The 15,811-nt window shown below is 41.3% G+C and overlaps 1 protein-coding gene across 1 annotated transcript in view; it reads right to left on the bottom strand.

Annotated features, from left to right (window-relative positions):
* LOC126088116 (transportin-1) overlaps positions 1-13,393 on the bottom strand; it is a 178,659-nt gene extending 165,266 nt beyond the window's left edge. Inside the window, exons 1-2 of the mRNA XM_049906215.1 lie at positions 13,255-13,393; positions 12,875-13,003 (exon numbers count right to left, since the gene is read on the bottom strand). Coding sequence (XP_049762172.1) covers positions 12,875-12,979 — 105 coding nt within the window. The 5' untranslated portion in view covers positions 12,980-13,003; positions 13,255-13,393. The remainder of the gene's footprint in view (positions 1-12,874; positions 13,004-13,254) is intronic.
* Positions 13,394-15,811: the final 2,418 nt, after the last annotated feature.

Below are 15,811 nucleotides of genomic sequence, written 5' to 3'. Positions count from 1 at the left end.
TTCCTCCTCCCCCTCTCTGTACATCCCCCTTTCACTGATGACTTCATCCTTCCCCTCTCTATTCATCTTCCCCCCTCTGCTTATCCATGCTTGCACCTGCAAGGCATGCCAATACTAGCTGCACAACATGTCCATTATGCAAGGCAGCCTATCAATCACTAGTAGAAAAAATCTTTTTGCCCCATCTTCACCCTTATGGTAGCATGGAGGTTCTGACTGGACAGTGCTGATTCTCATTTAGCTAGCATACCACATTTCGGTGGAAATAGATTCAGTGGTTTCAGACGAGATGCTCGACATGATGCTATTTTATGTACAGACAGGTTGTTGAATGGTTGAAAACTTAAACTTAATAAGTTATCTTGGTAGCAAAATCAATAAATCTCTTAACAGTAAAGTGATAAGAACTACAGTAAAGTAACAAGACCAAAATGGAAACAGGTTGTATCGCATGCCATTTGCTATGTGAGCATTCTCAGTGCCTGCTTATTTTTTATGTAAACCAGCAGCATAGTTTTGTCATTTTCACCCACAGGAACGGAGGTGGCATAGAGATGGACCAGAATGTTGTGTAGGTTGGGCCAAACTGTGGCCAAGAACAAACCAATGACATCCTTAATGCCATTCCCATTACATAGCCCCAGGAGTACTATCGCTGTGGAAGAACATAAGCAAGACCTGCCTGACTCACCCACCAAGTACTTCCTACTCCAGTCCTGCCAGATGCTTATCCTATTCCATCAGAGGCACAGCCATCAGTGCAAGCAGCCATGTCATATAGCAACTCTGCTGCAATCAGAGCACAGTTTTTTTTATGATGGTATGACAAACCTGCTATCCACTAGAATGAATTGTCACTAACTGTGGCCAAGAACAAAGCTAACCATGCAGCGGCACAATACACTGTTGAGCGCTACATAATCATATTCAAATCCAATGGATGCTTCACAGCCTATCCCATATGGATCCTTCCCTCCAGCACCAGATTTTCTGAATTACACAGATGGAAGTTACTCTTCACTCCCGCAATCCTCCTGGGCTCAATCTCCACTAACCCACAGTCCTCACAACTTTGACCCAATAGTCTCTCCTTCATTTGCCCTGTCATTCCCAATAGACCAATGCAATTTTCATCATGTGCCGTGCCTCACCAGCTCCGGCATCCATGTAGCACATGCCTAGCCCATACACCTACTATCCCTCCCTTCCAGATTCCTTGCCAGCACACCTATCTCCCTCTAAGCCAGTAGTTACCTACCCCAACCACTTTTCCTGCCTCTAGCTACGCCCCCCCCCCCAATCCTAGTTCACCTCCCAAACTCCAATCCCATTAATAGTGTGACGCCCAATGAAATGCACACATTAGAATTCACTGTAAACAAGGAATGTTGCGAGTTCTAATATTGGTGGCATAATTGTTCCACATCCGCAAGGTCATTATACAATCATCATCATTAATACTGTTGTGTCAATATTGTGTGACCTGTTTACATGCAAGCTTCCATAATAATAACAGTCAAATTCTTCGTGTAGCCGCAGTATCAGTGGCTGCTGGATAACTTTTTCATTAATTCTAGTACTATGCATGCAAATGCTGAAATTAAGTTTCTTCCATCACAACACACTTAGTCATACTTGGTTAAAACTTCATAACAGAGGGGATTGTTCATATGTTTCTTGCTTGTAATAAGGATCTGATGTCTGCATGCACATTTTCACCTTCGACACTGAGGCTGCAAATAAAGAATGACCAAGAAAATGTATCTTAAGTAAAATTCACTGTAAATGTACAAGCAGAGAATGCACCCACTTGTAGGAGACTCTATCGAAAGCTTCCATTGACAAGTTTCAGTTAACAGATATAAGTAAGGTGACATAAAATGTAATTTAGCACTTCCATGTACAATAACGCATTCATATGTCAATCAATGCACCAATTTTTATGTATCTAGTAATCAAGTAATAGATTAGGAAATGAGATACTTAAAGTAGTAAAGGAGTTTTGCTATTTAGGGAGTAAAATAACTGATGATGGTCGAAGTAGAGAGGATATAAAATATAGACTGGCAATGGCAAGGAAATCGTTTCTGAAGAAAAGAAATTTGTTAACATCGAGTATAGATTTAAGTGTCAGGAAGTCGTTTCTGAAAGTATTTGTATGGAGTGTAGCCATGTATGGAAGTGAAACATGGACGATAACTAGTATGGACAAGAAGAGAATAGAAGCGTTCGAAATGTGGTGCTACAGAAGAATGCTGAAGATAAGGTGGGTAGATCACGTAACTAATGAGGAGGTATTGAATAGGATTGGGGAGAAGAGAAGTTTGTGGCACAACTTGACTAGAAGAAGGGATCGGTTGGTAGGACATGTTTTGAGGCATCAAGGGATCACAAATTTAGCACTGGAGGGCAGCGTGGAGGGTAAAAATCTTAGAGGGAGACCAAGAGATGAATACACTAAGCAGATTCAGAAGGATGTAGGTTGCAGTAGGTATTGGGAGATGAAGAAGCTTGCACAGGATAGAGTAGCATGGAGAGCTGCATCAAACCAGTCTCAGGACTGAAGACCACAACAACAACAACAACAACAACAACAATCCACTGTGAACACTGAAACATGTCAAACAAGACTGACTATTAGGGCAATATTTTTTGGACATCCAACTCCACTGACTACTGGCAACCATGCAGTGGTATGGAGCAAGGGATAGGACTGTCTCCCCCCCCCTCCCCCAAGCCACTCTTTTCAACTGCTTACCCTACATTGTACACAGTACTGCCTCCATAAAACAACTACAGCAGTTGATATCTACCCTGAACTACAACCTTAAAAGTGCTGCCCACTACTAGGGGAAGCTACATCTCACTTGATGGCATTCCAAGTGGTCACATAAGCACCTTCATGTCTGGAGTGTTTCTCATATCATTCTGTAAAAAATGGAAGTGTGTTTTCATTCCCACACAGAAGATACTGGCTGCCTGTATACAGCTATAAGCGAACAATGATATACAAGGACACAAGACTTTACAGTAGACTCCCTCTGCCTTTTGCAATTTAAGACAACGATGAACATTTTAGTGGCCACATTTAATCACATGCCAACATCCTCTAAATGAAAAACTGCACCATCTGCCTTAAGGGGACTCGTACTGCCCAAAATGACAAAATTGACATTTTTACTTTTATGCACATTATGAAAATATGGATGTTTATGCTTAATTTGGTGTTGGTTTTATTGAAATATTCGATTATTTACTATTTTAAATAAATATTTGAAAATAATCATGCAATGACATTTCCGAGAATTTTGTTTTCCCTCATTTCGCATAATGGCATTTTTCTCTGGAACTATGTAGTCTAGAAGGCTGAGGTTTCTTTTGTTTTGTAGAGAACTGTCCGTTTCATAAGTTGCCTACACTGCCGGCACTTCACAGTAAACTCTTTGAACTGTACATTTGTTTACGTTTGAAAACAGTTATCCACTAGCCGCGTTTTTGTTTCTGTGTTAGTTTTTGTCATGACTAACCAAAAGGAGTGTTTAAAAAATACGAAACAAAGGAAATAGATACTACAGAACAAATATAGCAGCAGTAGAAACAGTGGTTAGCGCCGAAGGGCGCGACAATTTCGTTGTAAATAGTGACAGTCCTCCTACTCCTCCGAGTGCTTCCAAGAAAAAACGGCTGGGTAATGATGCAAAATACACTGCAGCTTCAGACAGTGAAACAAACTGCAATATTATTATTAATCTCCACATAATTATTTCAGCTTTGTGTGAAACAGTGTGTTGTCATATATGTGGAGAGGAAACTGAAATTTCTGAAAAGCTATCTCAACACAATGGTCTGGTGTGCACTTTACAAATAATGTGTTTGAACTGTAAAAGCAGAAAGACTTTCAAGAATTCAGAAGTAAGTGTAAAGAATGGACTTTTTGACACTAATCTAAGATACTTCTATGGACTTAAATGCATAGGAAAAGGCCATTACGCTGGTAAGGTTCTTTGTGGCTTGCTGAACCTCCGTAGTCCCCCAACAAAATCTATCAAATACAACTCCATAGTAAGAAGTAGTGTCAAGGCGTGTGCTATGGAGCTAATGACTACAGCAGCAGAGCACAATGTAGCAGGAAATGGTAGTTCTGACATAGCAATATCATTCGGCAGATCCTGGCAAAAAAAGAGGTTTCCAGTCAAAGAATTCATGTGCATCTATTATCACCATCGACAATGGGAAAGTGTTTATGTTGATGTGTTGACCATGTACTGTCAGGGTTGTAGGCAAGCAAACTAAGCATGAAATGAATTGTCAGAGAAACTATGAAGGAACTAGTGGAGGGATGGAGGTTGCTTCTGCAGTGAAAATGTTCCAACGTTCCCAGCATGACCGTGCTGTTCACTACATGAGGTTTCTTGGGGATGGAGACTCATGATCGTATAAAGCAGTGGTGGAGAGTAAACCCTATGGTGATTTGTCAATTACAAAACTAGAGTGGATTAATCATGTGCAAAACAGGATGGGCACAAGACTACATAGACTCAAACAACAGTTGGGAAGTACCAAGTTATCTGACGGTCTAAGTATAAGACGTCGACTGACAAACAAATTGATCAGATTACACAATATTATGGTATGGCTATTAGAAGTAACAGAGATAATTTAGATGGTATGAAGAGAGCTGTTCGGGCAATTTATTTTCACAAGCTGTCTACAGATGCTGAACCAATACACAACCTGTGTTCCACTGAATGGTGTTTTGTTTGTTTGGGGTTTAAGGACACTCAACTACTGAGGTCATTAGTGCCCAGTCACAATTGTTAGTGCACATAGAAGCTAGTAAAACTCAAGGGGGGGGGGGGGGGGGGGGAGACACCAGAAAGTTCGTACAAAGATACAGATAAAATAAGTGAAAGAGTTAGATGTCTTTGGACAAGCCAGTCAAAGTAATGAAACGAAGAACACTAGCAGCTGCTTGAGCGTCATCAGCTAAAATATCCTGTAAAGTAGATGGCAGAGACAGGACAACACGAGATTGACTAAAATGGGGACACGACAGTAAAACATGGCGCACTGTTAATGCATGACCACAAGGGCACTGCAGGGCTGGGTCACCGGAGAGCAGGTAGCGGTGGCTAAACCGGCAATGCCCAATCCGCAACCTGGTCAGAAGGACCTCTTCTCGCCGAGATGGTCGGGAGGAGGTTGTCCAAGCAGTTGGAAATGGTTTTACTGCCCGGAGCTTGTTTCCCTGAAGTGATGACCAAGTGTCCCACCACAGCGACACAAGCCTCTTACAAACAACCCCACTAAAGCAGCCTCATTCCCAGGCACTCCTACATGGCCGGGAACCCACAGAAAGCTGACAGGAGAGCCACTACCAGCAAAAGAATGGATGGACTGCTGGATCCTTTGCACCAAGGGATGGACCGGATATGGAGCTCCAAGGCTCTGAAGAGCACTGAGTGAATCAGAGCAGAGTACATACGATGAATGGCGGTGGTGGCGGGCATACTGAAGGGCCTGATGGAAAGCAAAAAGCTCGGCCGTAAAGCTGGAACACTGGTCGAGGAGCTGGTATTTAAAGGTGACGGCCCCGACAACAAAGGCACAGCCGAGACCATTGTCAGTTTTGGAGCCATCAGTGTAAATAAAGGTGTGACTGGCAAGTCGCGCACGAAGTTCGACAAACCATGAGCAATACACTGCAGCCGGAGTACCCTCCTTCGGGAGCGAGCTGAGGTCGAGATAAATATGAACCGAAGCCTGGAGCCAAGGTGGTGTCGGGCTCTCACCCTCTCGGAAGGTGGTAGGGAGGGCAAAATCCAACTGTCGAAGCAGTCGACGAAAGCGGACTCCAGGGGGCAGCAGGGCAGACACATACAATCCATACTGACGGTCGAGGGAATCGGCGAAGAAGGACTGGTAAGAGGGGTGGTCGGGCATTGACAACAGCCGGCAGGCATACCGACACAGCAGTACGTCGCGCCGGTCGGTCAATGGTAATTCGGCAGCTTCAGCATAAAGACTCTCGACGGGACTAGTGTAGAATGCTCCAATCGCAAGACGTAACCCCCTATGGTGGATGGAGTTGAGACGGCGTAAGAGGGATGGCCGAGCAGACGAGGCTCCCATAATCCAGCTTTGATCGGACTATGGACCGATACAAGCGAAGCAGGACAGTGCGATCCGCTCCCCAAGATGAACCACTAAGAACTCTGAGGACATTAAGGGAACGTGTACAACGGGCAGCCAAATAAGAGACGTGCGGAGACCAACAAAGTTTCCTGTCCAGAGTGAGCCCTAGAAACTTAGTTGTTTCGACAAATGGGAGAACAACTGGACCGAGATGTAAGGATGGCGGAAGAAATGCTTTATATCGCCAAAAGTTGATGCAAACAGTCTTCTCTTCAGAGAACCGGAAGCCATTTGCCACACTCCATGAGTATAGGCTGTCTAGACAACGCTGAAGGCAGCGCTCCAGGAGGCATGTTCTCTGGGCACTGCAGTAGATCGTGAAATCATCGACAAAAAGAGAGCCTGAGACATTAGGTGGAATGCAATCCATAATTGGATTGATCGCGATGGCAAAAAGGGCTACACTCAAGACGGAGCCCTGAGGCACTCCGTTCTCCTGGAGGAAGACGTCGGACAATACGGAACCCACACGTACCCTGAACTTTCGATCTGTTAAAAAGGAATCAATAAAAAGGGGCAGGCGACCGCGTAGACCCCACCTGTGCATAGTGCGGAGGATACCTCCTCTCCAACAGGTATCATAAGCCTTCTCCAAATCGAAGAACGCGGCTACCGTTTGGCGCTTTCGCAAAAAGTTGTCCATGATGAATGTCGACAAGGTCACAAGGTGGTCAACAGCGGGGCGGCGGCGACGAAAGCCGCATTGAACATTGGTAAGTAGCCGTCGAGATTCAAGAATCCAAACTAACCGAGCGTTAACCATGCGCTCCATCACCTTACAGACATAGCTTGTAAGAGAAATGGGGCAGTAACTAGAAAGGTGTCTATCCTTCCCGGGTTTGGGTAGAGGAATGACGACGGCATCACGCCAACGCATGGGGACCTGACCTTCGGTCCAGACGCAATTGTAGGTACAAAGAAGGAAGCTTTTGCCTGCCGGAGAAAGGTGTGCCAGCATCTGAAAGTGAATGGCATCTGGCCCCAGAGCAGAGGACCGGGACAGTGCAAGTGCACGTTCGAGTTCCCGCATAGTAAAGGGGGCATTAAAATTTTCCAGATTCAGCGAGTGGAAGGAAGGTCGCTGAGCCTCTTCTGCCTCTTTCTTGGGAAGGAAGGCAGGGTGGTAATGGGCGGAGCTTGAAACCTCCACGAAAAAGCGGCCGAAGGCGTTGGAGACATCCACAGGATCAACAAGGACCTCATTACCTGAAGTCAGGCCAGGTACCGAGGGGTGGGCCTTAATGCCCGGCAGCCGGTGCAGGCCACCCCAGACGACAGAAGAGGGAGTAAAACTGTTAAAAGGACTGGTGAAAGAGGCCCAACAAGCTTTTTTGCTGTCTTTGATGACTCTACGGCATTGCGCCCAGAGTCGTTTGTATGCAATACAATTCGCCAACATAGGACGGCGGCGAAAGATGCGTAAAGCACGTCGTCGAGCACGGATAGTGTCTCTACAAGCCTCATTCCACCAGGGGACGGAAACGCAACGTGAAGAAGAGGTAGTACGAGGAATGGAACGTTCGGCAGCATTGATGATAACAGCCGTGAGGTATTCGACCTGTCAACTGAGAAAATCGTGGTCCGCAAAGGTCACCAGGGAGGGGTAAAGTCCCCAGTCAGCTTTTGGTATGTTCCAGCTCGAAGGACGTGGGGATGGGGTGTGGTGCAGGAGACGAACGACACGGGAAGTGGTCGCTCGAATAGGTGTCAGAAAGGACATACCACTCGAAACGACGGGCAAGAGTGGTAGAACAGATCGAGAGGTGCAAGTGGGAGTAGGTATGAGTAGAGTCCGAGAGGAAAGTCGGGGCGCCAGTATTGAGGCAGACAAGATTAAGATGGTTGAAGACATCCGCCAAGAGGGAGCCTCTCTGACAGGATGCAGGAGAGCCCCAAAGGGGACCACTGAATGGTGTAAATACTTGAAGGTAAAAGAGGAGGGTAAAGTAGAGACTGTCTCGCACAAAATTACTATACCAAATGCTGTTGTACTTGTCATGAAACCTGTGTTTAGGATCTTGCCCAACCAGAGCTGTTTAAGAAATGTCTGAAGGGCAAAAAATAAAATGCAAATGAATCATTGACAATGTTGCATGGCCAATGATACCAAAAAATGTGTTTGTTGGAAGGTCTGTCTTTGAACTTGGTGTTTTGGATGCTGTTCTTACTTTTAATGATGGCTATTCTGGAATACTACAGGTTTTGGAATATCTTGGCATTCATAAAGGTTACAACACCACTAAAAGTGTGATGGACTTGGACCAACTGCAAATCATAAGGGCAGAGACTGCAACAAACAATGTCAAAAGAAGCCAGATCCAAGAGAAGGAGGGCAGCACTGGGTGAGGGAGATGATGGAGGAGATGAGGACTACCACCCAGTAGGATTTTAACATATTTTTTATGTATCAGTTGGCTGTATATTAAAATTTTTTCTTTAAACGCAATTTTCTCAATGTGACTTTTTCAGTATAAAAGCCCCCTTTTCTTGGAAACTTCTGAATCTAAATCAATGAATTATTTACCACATGACAGATAGTACAATGATGATGTAGCTCTACTTTAGTAGTATTTACTGTAATAGTTACAATTCAAGAAATTCAAATTGTGAAAATTTACACCAAAAAATTATATGTTTAGGGAAAAAATAATAACTTTTTTCTAGTTGTTATTTTAAAGTGATTGTAGAGCAATACACTCACAACGCATGGGAGAACATGTGATAAAAACACCACATTTATATACTCAACAGTTCCTGAGAAAACGGGGCCTTTATATAGCCAATTTAACATTGTCGAGATAGGGCGGTACGACTCTCCTTAATCATCCCTGTCACAGGTGGCAACTGTTTCAAAAAATGAGCAACTGCCAGCTGCATGACAACTTTAAATATGTGCACATTACGTCTACGCCACACAATCATGCAAAGGGACCCGCAGCCCAAAAATCCCAAGACAAGAATGAAGATTTCTGACGTAGGATAGCATCCCAGAGATAGACGTGATCAACTGAAAAACATATCAATAATTCAATGGATGTCACGTTTCAATACCCAACTCACAAAGCAGCTGTTCCTGAAGCAGTACCACAGAGCTGTTTGTACAAAATGATGTATTTCTTGCTGTGAACACACACAGTTCAACTCCTCCAAGAATGTCTCAGTTTCCTGAGCCTTTCACAGCTCCCTGAGACTAAATTCAACTTCACTGAGATTTCCCCTGATTTTTCCACACAAGTTACCACCAAGGTATTAATTATTGAGATTTATTTCCTTGTGGTTTTCTATCTACTCATACCCTGCCATTGACCAATGCCAAAGTAAAGTGACTCACTAGTGAAGTATACCTTTTTTCCATGCTTCTTAGGTTCAACAGCAGTTTGCCTGCACTAACATTAATTTTTGTTTTCTGGGATGTGCACTGAGCAGAGGTACACATAGTAGTGCTATCGTCTCTGGCCCAGAAAGGTTGTGGTTCTGAATGGAATCTCTCCTCACTATTTGCTACTGCTCAAAATTTAATTGGCAAGTTATCTGCACTGTAGTTTTCAGTCAGCTGCTAGAACCTGAAAGTGTCTTCAATGACCCATGTCAAACAACTCACCGTCATTTTTTTTTTCTTTTTCTTCTTCTAATCACAATAGTACCATTTTGGGAATCTATATGCAAGGGCCAATGTGTGGATCCAGGCCACCACAAGACTTTAAACACTTCTGGCTTGTTTGGCTGGTCAATGGTCAATCGAATGAAGCCTGTTCTAGCATTTCTGATGTTTCACCAGCACGACTGGCTGGCATTGTCAACACTTCATCTCCCATTGCTGATGGCAGACTGCAGTTGAGCTCATGGCCACAGACTACATATTTGATGTGCCACTTTGAGTACTATTTATTCTATAATGATGACACCTTTCTTCAGTTTTCTACTATCTCCTATTCTTAATGTAGTTTTGATACTTTTCCCCCCATATTTATTATGCCTTTTTAATTTGGTATAACCATATGTGTATCCAGAAACACTGCACTACCAATCTAATTTCCGGACAAAAATTGGATTTGACCCAGTTGTGAGAGTATATACTAGCTACTTTTGAAAGAAATAGATCTTGCTCTTTTCTCATATGCTTCAGTGATAATGTAATGTCCCGAAAAGTAATAATAATCATCACCTGTGGAAACGTGAGATCTTATTTCTCAATTTGAAGAAAGGGATGCACAAGATGTTAAAAAAAATTAAAATATAAGTTGGGGGCAATCTCGCTCTCGCTCTCTCTCTCTCTCTCTCTCTCTCTCTCTCTCTCTCTCTCTTCCACGATTGTGGTGCCAATAGGTGAGAGGAAAATTAACAAGGAGGGGGAATGTGTTAGCAATATACGATTAGAGAGAAATGTGTCGAAAGCGAAAACAGTAACATCAATGTACAAACAAGTGAAAGATGTACATATGTATATATAGGGATGATAAGCAAACAAGCGAATTTCTTATTCTAGTTCTGGTGGTGCTATAGCAGGCAAATGAAAGTGAGACAGGGCATTGGAAAAGGTAAATATGCTTTACACGCAACACTAGTAAATACACAGAAGAGATTATGCTTTTGTACTTGTTATCTCCAGTCCCTGAATATCTTCACTTTTCAACACTAACTGCCTGCGTTATATGCATGAGCATAGGAGTTCTTATCTTCCTTGATAGACGGGAAACCTGTAAATGGCAAAGTGCATGTGTGCCACACATATCTGAACATTTACACTGAATCCCCACTGCCATGAAACAATGCTGCAGAGGGAACATGTACATTACTTTTGTGATGTGACACACAGACGACACAGAATACACATGCGACTTCAGATGATGATGCAATTGCCAATGTATAATTTCAGCACTATGTTAAATTAGCATTCTAAACATTTTGGAGCTGCAATCTATCATCCAGCATTTAGTTGTTGTTCTCCCCCTCCTCCCTTCCCCACTTTAAATTTTCTTAGCTGGAATTTATTCCACAGTACCATCTGAGCGGAACATCACGTGCCCATTGTCACCAGAGCCAATTTGTCAAGAAAGGGGGGTCGGCCTTCTATCGACTCTAGCCAGTAACATTGTTCACAGCAGTTTCCAAAGACGAATGCCCAATATTGTTCTTCGATGATTAACTGACCCAAGCACAGTACACCATGTAGAGTATCTTGAAATAGCCTCAACCATGTATACACACTTCATCAATCAATATTTTGAGATGTTTACACTGCCAAATTTAAAAATAAATACTCAAGAACCACTTTAGATATCACAGAAGAACTTAACAGTACATCACTAGATTCAAATTCTTTCGCTATATCAAATGGCAAAGGTGTTGTTGGGGGTACTAAATTCAAAGTAAAAATAAAAAAAATGAGCAGACTGGAGTTATATCACACAAATATACTGTTCTTAAAACCAAGTTTTTTTTAGATGTGCTAGAATCTATAGCCCATTTAAAAATGATTTCATATTTATGAAACGTTATTACTTTATAGAGACATAAGGATGTGTCCCTCATTACTAAAATATGAAATTAACGTTTTTAGTGGTCTTGCAGTTTTATCTTTGCGCATGCATTCACAGACCAAAAATTACAAGTAAAAAGTTATATTGCTCATTTGAAATATATGACACACACTATCAGCTCACAAAGCAGGGTCGATTTCCTCCTGTTTTGGTAATGTTTATACATAGTCATGCAACATATAGTAACACCATCCTGAATTATATCTAACACTATCTGCTTTTTCAAGATCTTACAGAGGTAGTGCATAAAGAAAATTGTCAACCTAGCAACAGGCTATTTATTGCCTGTATCATCCAAAACAAAAGCTTCAGAAGCATTATCGTCTGAATGATTTAAGTATTTTCAAGTTTAGTTTACTACAGTCAGTTGATAACAGACGTAGTGATATAAATGAAGGAATGGCTGAACATTTGTTGTGCAAATAACATCCTGGTATCCCACTAATTTATTGGTTTAAGCTATGGATTTCGACATCAGAACTTTCAAAAAACATCTAGACTGCCTAAGGCCTACCAATCATATTCTTTAATATTCCTGACAGCACCAGCACTAACAAAAACGTTAGGTCATAATAACAATTGCGAAATTTCATTAAGCAATTGGTTTGTGAAAAATCTAATGTGCACCATAATATGCACCCACGTCAGAGTGACCTTCGTAACCACTTAAACGAAATATTGGGCAAATACATTCTTACACAGTTACTTGTCACTGCCGCTTCTTAAAACCTGCGGAAATAAATCATCCTGATAGCAATGCTGCAATTACGCACTACTACGTAATATATCGTTTTCGAGGCAAGTATTTGTCAACATTCTTGTTTATGAGTTAATTTTAAAAAAGAAACTAGTACAATTATGCCTATGAAAACACGTCAACAGGTGAATTTCATAAAGCATTACACTGGGGCACTACATATAAGCAGGGCTTACAGCTTTAGCAAGGTAAGCGAAAATGTTTACATTGAATGACTGACGAAATTCTTGAGATTCCATCATTAGTTCACACGTTAAAAACAAGTTCACACCACAAACATAGTAGCTTCGGCAGCTACGTCAATAATTCTATGGTGGCCGTTTAGCGGGTTCTCCATGAAATTATGACAATTAAATTATGAATTTATTGATATTAAGGATACTTGTTGCACGGCACGTTGTGTAGCCGTGTCTGGAGACTGCGACTCTTTCAAAAGCTGCAATATTTGTCGCAAACCATCTTCTTGCGGCTGCCACGCCATTTTCATTATTGCTTACTCCTCGACTCACACCTGAGAACAGGAAGTTGAATAATAAGGTACTGCAAGTAACAGTTCTTCTTTTCATCTAACGTACAAATATTTTCATTTTTGCTAGTGAAATTCATTTCTCTTGAAGGTGCGATAAGACAGTAATAACGTAATATTACGGTATACAGAAATTATGGTAGTTATTCGTGAAACATTTTGACTAGCACAAAAAAGTTCCATGTTGCCAAATCCGAAGAGTTTATACCGTTCCCGATTTTAAAACATAAACTTACTATTTAAAATTTCCTCGTCAAGGCCGGGTGGTAAATCAAAAAGTTACTAACAGATATCTGCACGATTACGGAGCAATAACTTTCACACACTACTAATACTACAGACCAACTGTCGAGTGATAGGCCGGACTGAACGACATTTACGCTGACCAACGATGTTTCCTAATTGAACTTCGCTATAACTCTTGTGCGTTAACCCGAACTTAATGACGATTGATAATAAGAAAGAATGTATGCCTATTTCATGTGCAGATATTGTGGGTGTGTTACTGCGTTTGTAGCAAATACACTTACCGTCTGTCCTCGGTTATGAAAAAACGGGTGAACGGCCACGGTTTAATATTTCGAAATAATTTGCATACAGTGGGGTATTTATCTGTTGAATGGGAAGGCCGTTGGAGACAGAATCGTGTTGATAAAATCGTAATAGTGGTTTCAGGATGGTATCACGTCGTACTTGATTTTTAAATAACAGGTGACAGTTTGCGTATTTTATAACTAGTATATACCTCTGTTGGCGGTTTGTTTATGCTGGACACTAATCTGTTTCTCCAAACCTGTCAATATGTCATGGAATCTATGGGATACACAACAGTAGTCTTGACGATGCATTAAGTAAATAATTTATCCATCAAATAATTAATGTTAAGTGAAATAATCCTTATAGAAAAATAATTGAAATATACAATTTTTAAGTTTTACTTTACCTTTTTCTCTCCAAAAACGTATTTTAACTGTTATGACACACTGCGCAAAGTTTATAATTCTAAGTAATCGCAAAGTTTGTAATTCTAAGTAATTGATAACAATGTTTAATAAACGCCCAAACTTCATGCTACAGCAAATGTTAAGCACACTTTCCAGCAGAAATAATTTTTGCGAAACATAGACTTATAAATCACTTTCTAGGGATATGAAATTAAATGATCGCATATGAAATAGAATGATCACATAGGTTTAGTTGTGGGTAGAGTAGGTGGTAGACTGCAGTTTATTGGTAGAATACTAGGGAAGTGCAATCAGTCTACAAAAGAGTTTGCATGCAAATCACTCGTGCAACCTATGCTAGAACATTGCTCTAGTACATACCAGATAGAACAAACAGGGGATATTGAGTGTATACACAGAAGGGCAGCATGAATGGTCACAGATTTGTTTAATCAGTGCGAGAGTGTCACAGAGACACTGAAGTAATTGAAATGGCAGACCCTTGAAGACAGTTGTAAACTATCACAAGAAACTTTATTGACAAAGTTTTGAGAACCAGCTTTAAATCATTACTCTAGGGATATACTACAACCCCCTATGTATCGCTCACACAGGATCGTGGAGATAAGATTAGAATAATGACTGCACACAAAGAGGCTTCAAACAATCATTCTTCCCATGCTCTATATGTGAGTGACACAGGAAGAAACCCTAATAACTGGTACAGTGGGATGTACCCCCTGCTGTGCATCCCGTGGTGGTTCATAAAGTATAGATGTAGATGTAGAAAAATGTTTAACCTTTCCTCATATAATTTAAAAGGAGACTTTATCAGCCATTCAAACATTTAAAGCCTTGATAATATAAATAAATGAAAGTCATCGGCTGAAAACACTAGCCGGCCGGAGTGGCCGAGCGGTTAAAGGCGCTACAGTCTGGAACCGTACGACCGCTACGGTCGCAGGTTCGAATCCTACCTTGGGCATGGATGTGTGTGTTGTCCTTAGGTTAGTTAGGTTTAAGTAGATCTAAGTTCTAGGGGACATATGACCACAGCAGTTGAGTCCCATAGTGCTCAGAGCTATTTGAACCATTTTTTTTTAAAACACTATTTGCAACATGTTACTGCAAGTACTTTCATGTTACAACGAAAAATCAAAATCCATTTATAATCGGACATTATAGCCTTTTGTTCTTATGTGGTCACCTGTATCTTCTGATAAGGCAATGTGACATTACTGTAACAGATAATTGTAATAGTTGCAATTTTACATGTGGAGTAAATATTCCTACCACCACTATTTGGAATAAAGAATAGAATGGGTAGAAACCCTAATAAGTGTTACAATGGGAAGTACCGTCTGCTATGCACTTCGTAGAGGCTTATAGATGTAGAATCAGTCTTACATCAAGAATATAACTGTGCTTTCAATATCTCACTGAAGAATTTTTGGATCAGCTTCAAATGAGTGACATATTTGAAGATCTAGTGTGAAAACTGATAGTACTTATAGTTCAGGTGTAAGTGAATTTTACATATCGTGTAATTATTTCTATTTCTGCCTTTTGGTGAATCAGTACATTTCTTGCAGAATAATCCCACAGCAGCAGCACATAACTGATTGGCAGAGTATATTTTCATGAGATATTTTTCCATTATGTTTTTCAATTTCCTTGGGAGCTTCAGGACTCATATATTTCTGTGTATGGCTGCAACTACATCAAAATCTATTCTCTACAAACCACTTTGAAGAGCATGACAAATGATACTTCCCATTGTATCATTTATTAGGCCTTCTTTCTGTTCCATTTGTTTAAAGAGCATGAGAACAGTGATTGCTTAAATATT

This window comes from Schistocerca cancellata, chromosome 6, assembly GCF_023864275.1.
Source record: "Schistocerca cancellata isolate TAMUIC-IGC-003103 chromosome 6, iqSchCanc2.1, whole genome shotgun sequence".
Classification (NCBI taxonomy): domain Eukaryota; kingdom Metazoa; phylum Arthropoda; class Insecta; order Orthoptera; family Acrididae; genus Schistocerca; species Schistocerca cancellata.
Note: the sequence above shows the minus strand (reverse complement) of the source record. Positions and strands in the feature narration are given on the sequence as shown.